A 12,087-nucleotide genomic window follows, 5' to 3' on the forward strand; every position below is an offset into this window, starting at 1 on the left:
TTTTTTCCTGGGATTAAAGGAAGATTACTAGATTACTAAAAACGATGGATCATTTAAACAACTTTAATAAAATGTGTGCGCGAGGGTGGGGGAGGGAGGCTGTAAAGAAATCTATTTACAGTATTTAATAAATTAAGGCTCACATATATAACTATACAATAATATTTCCTCGGAGAAAAGGTTTTCCTTCTAGAGAAAAGCACCAAATTCACTGCACATACTAAATAACCATAGTTCATTATTCACGATGAGTGTAAAAGTCAGAAAATATGCATTTTTTCCTGTAATTGCCTTGCAACTCATAGTGCTCTTAATGAAGACATTTTGCTGAAAGAATAGACTCCTTCCTTCCAGAGATAATAAATATACATATATATATTAACATATGTAAAATATGTGAAAATATTTTCTATTCGGCTTCCCTCCAGCTTCCGTCAAAAAAATATCATTTATTCTAAACCTTGTGCAAATAACGAAGGCTGGTCCTTAACAATCCGTCTCGGGGGTGCGGGAAGACTACAGGTCTCCAAATGCAGCGGCTGAAGATTTCTTTCTACAGCAATAATAATAATAATAATATTCTAACTCTCCCCAACACCTGCAGCGTTACTTTACCCGTCTGGTTTCAAAAAAGAAAGGATGGTTGAATGCATCCCCAGGTGACGAAAAAGAAGCAGCTTTATCCTGGGCGCTGGACCTCGAATACTGGAGAAGTGGTACAAAAGGTGTTTTGAGGAGCAAATACTGTTCGGGTGACCCCCCCCCCCCCTAAAGGTCAGGTGCGTGTCCTGGGGTGGATTGTCAACGTCCTACAAGTCCGTTTCCCTGTTGGTGTCCAGGCAGAGGGCATAGAGGGATTTTCGGAGATCCACGTTGCTTTTGGCTTTGAGGTTGCTCTTCTCCAGGGAGCCGGTGCCGTTGTTGATGCCCTCCATGGTGTCCAAGTGCACCACCGACTTGCTGAGAGAGGACCGGCTGGGGCTCCTCTTCAGGTCCCCGGCGCAGCTGCCCTGGCCGCTGCTGCCCTCCTCCTTCAGGATGACCTGCTCCTCGTGGTCCGTCTCCCGGTGGTAGAAGTAGTTGAAGTTGGACACGATGACCGGCACGGGCAGGGCGATGGTGAGCACCCCGGCGATGGCGCACAAGGAGCCCACGATCTTGCCCCCCACGGTCACGGGCCTCATGTCCCCGTAGCCCACGGTGGTCATGGTGACCACCGCCCACCAGAAGGCGTCCGGGATGCTGGAGAAGTGGGACTCGGGGTCATCGGCCTCGGCAAAGTAGACGGCGCTGGAGAAGAGGATGACCCCGATGAAGAGGAAGAAGATGAGCAGCCCCAGCTCCCGCATGCTGGCCTTGAGGGTCTGGCCCAGGATCTGCAGGCCCTTGGAGTGGCGGGAGAGCTTGAAGATGCGGAAGACCCGCACCAGCCGGATGACCCGCAGGATGGCCAGGGACATGGCCTGCTGCCCGTTGTTGCTGCTGCTCTGCTGCTCGGCCAGCTCCGTGCCCAGGGTGATGAAGTAGGGGATGATGGCCACGATGTCGATGATGTTCATGATGTTCTTAGAGAACTCGGACTTGCTGGGGCAGGCGAAGAAGCGCACCAGCAGCTCGAAGGTGAACCAGACCACGCAGGTGGTCTCGATGATGAAGAAGGGGTCGGTGAGGCCCCCGCCGCCGGCCCCCGGCGCCGCCCCCGCGCTCCCGTTGCCCGCGGACGGCGGCGGCGGCGGGGGCAGCTCGCTCTCGTCGCGGAACTCGGGCAGGGTCTCCAGGCAGAAGGTGACGATGGAGATGAGGATGACCAGCACCGAGACGATGGCGATGCCCCGCGCCGAGCTGGAGCTCTCCGGGTACTCGAAGATGAGCCAGAGCTGGCGCTGGAACTCATGCTCGGGCAGCGGCCGCTCCTCCTCGCGGATGAAGCCCTCGTCCTCCCGGAACCGCTCCAGCGCCTCCTCGCCCAGCTCGTAGAAGCGCATCTCGTCGGCGAAGACGTCGATGGAGACGTTGACGGGCCGGCGGATGCGGCCCCCGGACTGGTAGAAGTAGAGGATGCCGTCGAAGCTGGGCCGGTTGCGGTCGAAGAAGTACTCGTTGCGCAGGGGGTCGAAGAAGCGCATCCGCTTCTCGGGGTCGCCCAGCAGGGTGTCCGGGAACTGGTTGAGGGTGGAGAGCTGCGTCTCGAAGCGCAGCCCGGCGATGTTGATGATGGCCCGCTGCTGGCTGCTCTCCTGCTCCATCATGCCCAGGTCGAAGCGGTGGTCCTGGTCCTCCTCCTCCTCCTCCTCCTCCTCCTCCGGCTCGCCCGGTCCCTCCTCAGCCAGCCCGATCGCCGTCTCCATGGCGCTGCCGCCACGGTTGCCAGGATGGCTCATGCTCCGGTCCCTGGCTCTCCAGCAGTCGCCCACAGCGGCCCCTCCTCCTCCTCCTCCTCCTCCTGCTGCTCCACTCCCCCGGGGCGGCTGCTGCTGCTGGCAGCCGCTCGCTCCTTCCCTCCTGTAGTCGCGCAGCCAAGATGGTGCCGTGGGGACTGGCAGCAGATTCCGCCTGCCGCTCGCATCCTCCTCTCCTCCTTCTCCTCCTCCTCCTCCTCCGTCCTGCAGGCTCAGCAGCGCAATCTCCATCCTTGCAGCCGGCGAGGCGCTGCCCGCGCGCCCCGCTCCTGCCGCGGGGACCCGCGCGCCTCCTCCCTGGAGCGCGAGGAGCCCGAGCCCTGCCCCCCGCGAGGGGGGGAGGCCCGCTGACGTCAGCGCCCCGCTGGGCCCCAGGCATCGCCACCTCGGGAGCCCTGCTGCCACCTGCCCCGCATCGGGCTCTGCTTCAAAGCGGGACAGCTCGACACGGGCGGAGGAAACCTTTCGGTTCGTTTTGGGCTGGAAATGGAACCATTGCTATTAATGGGGGGGGGGGTTGCACACCTTTGGATTTGTAAGTTTTCCACTGCTTTACTTTCCTACTTGCACGAAATAGTAATACGCTTGCAAAAATGTTGAACTGCATATCTATGCACATCCAATATTAAAAGAAAATGAAACAGAATCATCAAAAATGAGGAGTAAAGTAGTTTAGATAATATTGCCCACCACTGAGTGGAAATGCTCGCTGGTGAATTTGTGAATGCTATAGAACGTGATAGAATATTATCAAATGCTAATGTCTAGAGATAAAGGAGAAGAAAAACCTATTCTATATTTACCTTGTTTTCTTTGAATAAATTAGACAGGTTTTTTTGCTGTGAAATAAAAAAAATTGATTGCTTTGTGGAAAAAAAAAATTTGCAAAGGGATTGGTTGTGGTTATTAAAAGCCCAAACAGATGTCATGCCATTGACTGTTTAAATCAGCGTGGGAAAGGGAGCGTTCCTGAGCTAGGTTTCAATTTCCGTGGGATAATATACTCAGCACATATCAAAATCCCATGCCGGTCCCAGCCCCCAAAAAACTGCGAATGCAAAGTCACCCCTAGGTGTGTGCCTTCCTGGCTTTTACCCTTTTTAACATCTTCAATAGCCTCGCTTATATTTTTCATATCTAGCCAGTTACTCGTTATTGATACTTTAGACAGCCCTTCATATTTAATAAGCAGAAGATCCAAGCATTTAGGTATAGGACTGGGAGGAAAAGTCCTGTTACTGCACTGAATTCCAGCACCGATGCACAGAGAGGAAGCAAAACCTCAGTTCTCTTTAATGCACGGTACTGCTTCAATATTAAGCGCTTTCTTCTGAAGTGGAAGGGAGTTTTCCTATCGGCCCCACAGCACCAACTATAAACAAGGCAGAATTAAGGAAATCTGAAAAACAAAAAGAAAACACAGCTAGAGACTATCCTAATCTCTCTCAACCAGAAACTAGGGGAGGGAGAAGGAGTGGGGACACATATATAGTGCTAGAAAGGGTACAATCTGTTCATCTCCAGGGGAAAATGAAATTAACTAAACACAATTACATTTGTTTAAATGCTTATAATAATATTGACAATTAAATTAATGTAAATAATTCTTGATGACTCAAGAAAGATGTATTAAAATTCAAAAAGAAAGTCCAGTTACCAACGATTTTATGAGTTTCCACTGCTAAATTCTGTATCCTCATATCCCCAGTCAAAAAAAATGTATAAATCTTACTCATTTTCTTGAAGACAGAAGTATTTAAAAAATAATCTAAAAAATGAAATGAAGGAGAATTTGCACATCACCTTTATGCTCCATTCAGAGATTTAAAAAAAAAAAAAAAAAAGCTTAAGTGTTTCTTATTAGTACCTGACTTATCCAATCAGGAAAACGATACCATAGGCAAATATTTCTTTCACTTTTTAATATGTACAGTGACCCACTCGCCCCTCCTCATATGCACAACATTTCTCTTCCTTCAACATTCTCTTGCCTCTTCCCATAACCTCAGCACACCATTCCCCACAGTGCAGTATTACTGCCCCAAACCAGTTCTTCCATATAAATACATGCATCTTTCCCTAACCTAGTGTCTCAGGACATACTGTCTCTGGCTCTCTGCCACATACATACCACTTTTTTAAATTCAACTTTCCCATAAGCATCTACGTCAACACTCCCACAAACCACTGCCATTTTTACATGACTAAACAACCTGTCTCATTCTAACTCTACATCAATATAGTGTCACTCCCCACACATAAAAGCTCCATGTACATAGGCCTCCAAAACCCAATCCACTCACAAACTTACATCAGCCCTCTGTCTTTACATGTACTTCCATAACACAACCCCCTCACACTCACATACACGGACATCCTGCTCTATCCACAGAGCTCCATAACCCTACACTTAGCACCATCACACATGTACACTAAATTCTTACCCCTCTCTCATTCCTCTTCTCTATAACCCAATCCCTACATATATATACATCAACCCTCTGTACTTCCCATTTGCCTCCATAACCCAACCATTTCACACATACATCCCTATTCTCAGCACACAATTAGAAAAGGTACAGAGAAGGGTGATCAAAATGATAAAGGGTATGGAACAATTCCCCTATGAGGAAAGACTAAAGATGTTAGGACTCTACAGCTTGGAGAAGAGATGGCTGAGAAGAGATATGATAGAGGTCTATAAAATAATGAGTGGGATGGAATGAGTAAAAGTTAATCAGTTGTTTACTCTTTTGAAAAGTACAAAGATGAGAGGACACATAATGAAGTTACTGGGTGATACATTTAAAACTAATAAAAAATATTTTTTTACTCAACACATAATTAAGTTCTGGAATTCATTGCCAGAGGATGTGGTGAAAGCTAGTAGTGTAGCTCTGTTTAAAAAAGGTTTGGACAAATTCCTGGAGGAAAAGTCTATTAATCATGATTAAGGTAGAGTTGCTGATATCCATTGCTTATCCCTGGGATAAGGAGTTTGGAATCTCTCTACCCCTTGGGATCCTGCCAGGTACTTTTGATCTGGCTTGGCCACTATTTGAAACAGATACTGGACTTGAGGGACCTTTATCTGACCCAGTATGGCAAGTCTTATTTTCTTATGTTCTCCTTAGCTCCCTTACACACAGAAATGCATATACCTACATTTCACAACATATGTATTACAAATGACAAGTAATCATAACGCTATTCAAAGGAGGGAAAATATGTACATGGTATATGATTCCATCAAAGCAGGCAGTACTATACAGATCTTTGCTTGATTCTCTTTAGTTTGCTCTGCCTAGGAAACCTACATCTTGTTTTTCTGCAGTTGCGAGAACACAATCCTTTTTTTTTTTTTATCAGAAGCCTGATTCTAATGTGGAAAGAGAATCTCTCTATTCAATCATGTTCCTAATCCACATGTGTCCTGAATCCCTATGCTGAAGTGGACACAGTTTCTGCCTGAACTGACCCACTTACAGATGGAGATGCCAATATGCATCCTTTTCCCTGCTTGTCAGAAATAAATACATGGTGGTTGACAAGTCACAGCAAATCTCTCTTGGTGGAACGCCCCACTTCCCAGAACTATTCCAAGCTGAAATGCATTAACAAATTCCCAACATTTTCATTATCCTCTGCCCCATTTTAAAACCCAGCTATTTCTGCTCCGTTGGGATTTCTACAGAATTTGGAACCCAGAGAATTATTGTAAACTCCTGACAGCCTAACAAATAATTACAGAATACAGGAGTACTACTTCATTAAATAGAAATGGAGGACTTGAAAGACATTGCCAATTCAATTTCAGGCTAAGGTGCGTTCTTATGGACTGTGGTGCCTGTGTGTCATCATATGCTCTTCATTCACTCCAACTTCCTGCAGTTTAAGAACATAAGAAATTGCCATGCTGGGTCAGACCAAGGGTCCATCAAGCCCAGCATCCGTTTCCAACAGTGGCCAATCCAGGCCACAAGAACCTGGCAAGTACCCAAACACCAAGAAGGCAGTGGGAGTGACCCACTGCCTGGGCCCCCAATGGAAGACTTGGTAGATGAGCACAAGTAGCTTGGGGGGGGTTCTCAATTGCCCTTTTTGAGGCTGAGGCTCTTCCCCAACACAATGAAAAGGATGTTAGGAATTATTCGGAAAGGAAAGTAGCATCAAACAGTAAATACCACAATGCCTCTGAAGAGATGTGCCATGGGCTGGCACCTTGACTGTTGTGTGCAGGTTTGATCAGCCCGTCTCATAAAAGATATAACGACGCCACTAGAAAAGGTGGTGGTGCTGAAGGGAATGCAAGAGCTCCCTTATGAAGAAAGGCCAAAGCCGTTAGGGCTTTTCAGCTTGGAGAAGAGAAGGCTGAGAGGGAATATGAAAGACGTTTCCAAAATCCTGAGTGGGGTGGAGTGGGTGACTAGGGAACACTTATTTACCCTTTCAAACATATCTCACATAACTAGAAGGTAGCAGGTTTAAAACACATTGGAGGAAGTATGTTTTGTTTTTGTTTTGTTTTCTTCACTCAGTGCACAATTCCACAGTGAAATTTGTGGCCAGAGGATGCGGTCAAGACATCTAACATAGCCGGGTTTTACAACAGTTTTGGATAAGTTCCTGGAGGAAACGACCATAAACCATTATTAGTTGGATGGACTTGAGGAAAATCACTGTTTTATCCGGAACTGAATCTACTCTTCGGGATCTGCCGAGGCCTGGCCACTGTCGGAGAGAGGGTGCTGGGCTGGATGGACCTTTGCTCTGACCCAGCCTGGCACAGCTTAGCTTCTGCACAAAGGGAGGAAGGAAGAGTTAGGTGAAAAGCACCTCACAGGGATTTATTTCTTTTTCCAGCAGATATGCCAAGAGATATCATCCCGGGTTTGTTATCTTTGCTCATCCTATTTTTGCTTAAATTACTGTTTGTTTCAGTTTGCTTTGATTCTTCTTCTGCTTTTCCAAATAATTTAATTGGATTATATTTAAAAAAAAGTAAAGAAGATGGAGAGAACAATCTTAGTAAACATCAAAATGCATCTTGCTAATCTTTCATGCTCTTAATTTTTATTACCCAATTATCTTATTGTTAATTGTTACAAGCTGATTACAGTTAGCATCAGAATCTAAAGGTAAAATGCAATGATTTGCTGGTAAAGTAATGAAAGATATCAGCTGTCACTTGCTTCTCAGGCTACCTGAATAATCTTTTCTCTGTCTGGGATCCCCTCAGATACTTTTGCAAACTGACAGGCCAAAACAGAACGGTGCACTCGGCTGAGCTCACCATTTAGCCCCTGTTTGGTTGTGCGTTTTAGAAGCACTATTATTACCACTTATATTGTAAGGGGTAGTAATAGCGCATGGAAAACGCATGGCCAAACCCCCCCAAAACTAATAGCGCTCATCACATGCAAATGCATGTTGATGAGCCTATTAGTTAGCCACCCAAAATACAGAAAGTAAAATGTGCGGCCAATTCGCACATTTTACTCTCAGAAATTAACTCCTGCCCGTTAAGATCTAAGCAACCCAAAGTTGCAGAAGTATTTTAACAATTGCTTTCCTCAAGTTATAAAGTCCTGTCTGTTTGGAGGAAAGAGTGTTTTAAAACTTAAGATGAGAAAAAAAAAATCATTGTTTGGTTTCCTGTTGTTGGGGGGTTTTTTTTAACTATTTATTTTTGTCTTCAAAAAATTTTGAGCACTTAGGGACAGAGGAAGGAGCCCAGCCATGGCAGATGCCACTCAGCTGAACGAGCCCCCAGACAGAAACAAAATTGTCACTCTCCGCCAATGAAACTGCAGCACTGGCCACCTCTCCGATGTTCTGCGTGCTCATGAAGTTCAGCACGGGCCTCATCCACTAATAAGGAAGCGCTAGAGACACGCTATTATCCCTAGTGCCTCCTTATTAGTGCGACACCTAATTTGAATAGAGTATCGCATGCCCAGGAGGCGTGCCTGGGTGTGCGTCGGGAGAGTGGGCGCTCAACATGTAGCACCGGCTTTCCCGAACTTTTTACGGAATCGGCCTGTGAGAAAGCCTAACACACTGAGCCGATACAGTAAAAGTCACGGGAGAAGCGGCGGCTGTCAGTGGGTTTTTGCAGCCAACACTCAATTTTACCAGCATCGGTTCTCGAACCCACTGACAGCCAGGGGTTCGGAAAATGGACACCGGCAAAATTGAGCATCTGTCTTCCAACCCGCGGGCCGCGGGCAGATTTTTAATTTTAATTTTTTTTAATTTTTGGGGCCTCTGACTTAATATCGCTATGATATTAAGTCAGAAGGTGTACAGAAAAGCAGTTTTTTCTGCTTTTCTGTACACTTTCCCGGTGCCGGCCGAAATTAAAATGTGCGGCTTGGCTGCACATTTTACTTTCTGTATCGCGCGGGAATGACTAATAGGCCCATCAACATGCATTTGCATGTTGCGGGTGCTATTAGTTTCGGGGGATTGGCTCGCGTTTTCCACGCGGCCAAATGGGGGCTAACAGTGCGCTCAGCCTGAGCGCACTTTTCTGCATCGGCCCGACAAAATTGTCTCTCCCGATCACTTTCAGGAGGGCGGCAGCATAACTGAAGCTCTAATCAGGAGCAGAATTAGATTTTAACAATACGGAACCCATCGCAGCACAGAGAGGGGCTTCAGTTATCCCAACCTTAAACTCTGTGAGTGGCATTTTCACGTCCAGGACGGGGAGCAAAGGTGTTTGCCCCTTACTGGCCCTGAAACAGACGCAGAGGTCTGGGAGGAGACTTGGCTTCAGTTTTTCGCCACTTCATCTTGGGTGAGGGGGGCACTGAAGTGGAAAAAGTTGGGAGTAAATAAAATATCCCATTGAACGCTCCACGGAATTCCACAGCTCCCAACCCGTTTGTGGCATCGGATTCTCTGTTAAAAGATTGCAGTTCAGGCTGCCTGTGTGCACTTTCACATTTAGTTTGGATGGTTCGGCAGGCCTTCTCTATGCCCCTTTGCTCTGCCAGGTCCACTTTTCGGCCAGTCTTGTAACCACACTATCGGTATTACACAAATATTATCATAGGCCCCTCTTCCAGTAATTCTGGATCTGCTAGAACCATTCATCTCCTTACAGCTGCAAGTGTCCCTCCGTGAAATCGGTAGAAGATCAGCTTTCATCAGCTCTCTAGGACACTGCTTCACCCCTTGACCCCATGGGCTGGGTGGGGGTGGGAGGGGGGAGGCAGTGCTGTACTTGTCCCTCATGTTTACAGTAGGATCTTGTCAGTGACAGAAGTGACAAACATCTGACTCCATGAGGGGATTATGAATGAATGCAGCCCACGGGGATACGAACTGCACTTCTCTTTCTTTCTCTGCCTGTCTAAAAGGTCTGTAGCTCAGTGTCAACTCAGCGGCCTCTGGTGACCGAGACGTGGGGAGGCAGCGACCTCTAGGGCCATTGACAGCGCTGCCCTTTAGTTACCTGCCAGGTGCCGCCGTGAGACCAGGGGCATGAGTGCTACCTCAGCAGCCTTCCCACCACCATCCTGCTCAGCGCTCCTGCCAGTCCAAGCTGAAACATTGTTGCCAGCACAGACAATAACAAAGTCAACTTTGTTACTATGTTGCCTGCATTGTCAGCTGGACAACTCTGAATTTGTTCCCATTCTCGCTTACATGACTTCAGGTCAAAAGTTGTTTGGGGTTTTTTTTTTTAATTTACAAAGAAACATTGTGAAAGTATTAAAACTATGTTCCAAAATGCACTGGTTTATTCCAGAAAGGACTATTTCTAAATGCATGCACGCATGGGCTTTTTCTTTCTTTCTCATTTTAACTTACAAAAAATGGAAAACAGAATTGGACCTCTACTTCATATTTTGCTACCTTTAGAGAGAGCAGATGCATGGCAGGTAGGAGACCTTGAAGTGGAGGCTATATGTCAGGAGGGTAACTACTGGCAATAAATGTCAAATCATGCATTGGAGAGGCAAAGTTACAATTATTAATCCTAACTCTCAGGCAGGCATATCCCTCCCTCACCCACCCCCCTCATTCCGAGTGCCCTTATGTACCCACCCCCAACTTCCTGTCCTCTCCCCTCCCCCCAACAATACAGTGCAGCTCATATTCAGCAGTATAACAGGCCCACAGTGGTATTGCATGAGCCGGTCCCCTCTCCCTCCTGTTGACCCCCTTCTCCCCACTCAGCTAAGCTGAGGCTGGCAGCTGCGGCAGCAGTTTGCCAGCCCCCAGACCCCCTGCCTCACGTTCCCAGACGCTGCATCTGCTCCTGCCTTTGTTTTATTGTCACGGCACGACTCTAGCTCCAGTAACCTGCTCCTCCAAGGCTGCAACAATCCTTGCTTTCCCCTCCTCCCACCAATGCTCCCTTTCATCCCACTGCAAATGATCACCTCTGAGACGAGACTGGAGGTCCTGCAGATGAATACATTGGAGGAGAGGAGAGGCAGGGGTGATGTGCGCAGGAATCCAGTCGTTCTCATTGGAACGAAAACTGTAGAACAAAGGGTCATAATATGAAGCTCCGAGGGGGGGTCGAGTCAGGACCAACCTCAGGAAGTATTTCTTCCCAGAAAGGCTGAGGGGTACATGGGAGGCCCTCCCAGCAGCGGCTGTGAGGACCCGGGATAAACTCAGAGGATTCCTAGTGGGGAAAATGGTGGAAATGAGGCAAGGGTAACCCATGCTGACCAGGGTGAGGTGCACAGAGAACAGAACAAAAAAAAAAGGTTTGCAGGGAAGACTGGATGGGCCACTTGGGTCTTTTTCTGCCATGTAGGACATAAGAGGGCAGGTTACCCAGCTATCCCTACCTGCTGGCCCCACCTGGATGTACCTGGCCACCTCTAAGCTTCCCCCCATTTTGGCCACTTCTGTCCAGTGGCTGGAAGTCAGAGGATTTATTTTATTTATTTTATATATTTATTTAGAGTCTCTTCTATACCGATAGCCGTTTGCACATCGTATCGGTTTACATACAACTAATAACTTTTGGGCATGGCCCTTACAAAGAACAAAGGATGAGGAGGATCTCCCCCTCCTCAAGGAGGAGCGAGCAGCAGAGATAAGAGTAAGTGCTTGTGCCCTTCAGCTGAGGAGGGAAGAGCAAACAGCACTAGCAATATGGCACCTGGATAATAAACCACAGACTCACGTTCTGGGACAAGATCTGGGTAACAACACATGCCCAGTGCTTTGCCCTCCTCTGCAGAACCGGATAGTGACTGTAGTAAGGAACTTTTTTATTTTTTTCAAAATTATAGCCCCCCGAACTACCACTTTGGGTGCATGAGGTTCAATCTAGAGACCTCTGGTCTTTTTTTTCCACCTATTCTTTCAGTCTAGAAGCTTGGAATAGGAAGACTGATACTTTGGATTTAAAATGTAGTAAATCTACCCGAGGAACAAGGCATGAGCCCTGGCCTGGTCAGTTTTGGGAGATACATTTCTCAGCTAACACTTTACATTTTACTAAATTGCAGTTGTATCAGAGAGCAAACTCAAGACTTAAACACACCCCACACTATTTCTCTCTCTTCCTTTTTATTGCAGTCTCCGTTTTCTTGGTTAATTAAGGGGGACGATGCCCTCCCAGGGAAGAAGATGCAGCCTCTGTCCTACTTAGAAGAATTAAACAGCAAAAGAGGACATTTTGTGTGTTTAAATGTCCATTTAAGATTTTAAT

At 47.1% G+C, this 12,087-nt stretch overlaps 1 protein-coding gene and 1 long non-coding RNA gene across 2 annotated transcripts in view; both read right to left on the minus strand.

Moving 5' to 3' along the window:
• LOC115089210 overlaps positions 1 to 12,087 on the minus strand; it is a 257,159-nt gene that overhangs the window by 98,658 nt on the left and 146,414 nt on the right. The gene's annotated exons all lie outside the window — the stretch shown is intronic.
• Positions 65 to 2,261, minus strand: KCNA5 (potassium voltage-gated channel subfamily A member 5). The gene has a single exon (XM_029597277.1). The coding sequence runs from the start codon at positions 2,247 to 2,249 to the stop codon at positions 810 to 812; it is 1,440 nt and encodes a 479-aa protein (XP_029453137.1). The 5' UTR covers positions 2,250 to 2,261; the 3' UTR covers positions 65 to 809.

This window comes from Rhinatrema bivittatum, chromosome 4 (assembly GCF_901001135.1).
Source record: "Rhinatrema bivittatum chromosome 4, aRhiBiv1.1, whole genome shotgun sequence".
NCBI classification, from domain to species: domain Eukaryota; kingdom Metazoa; phylum Chordata; class Amphibia; order Gymnophiona; family Rhinatrematidae; genus Rhinatrema; species Rhinatrema bivittatum.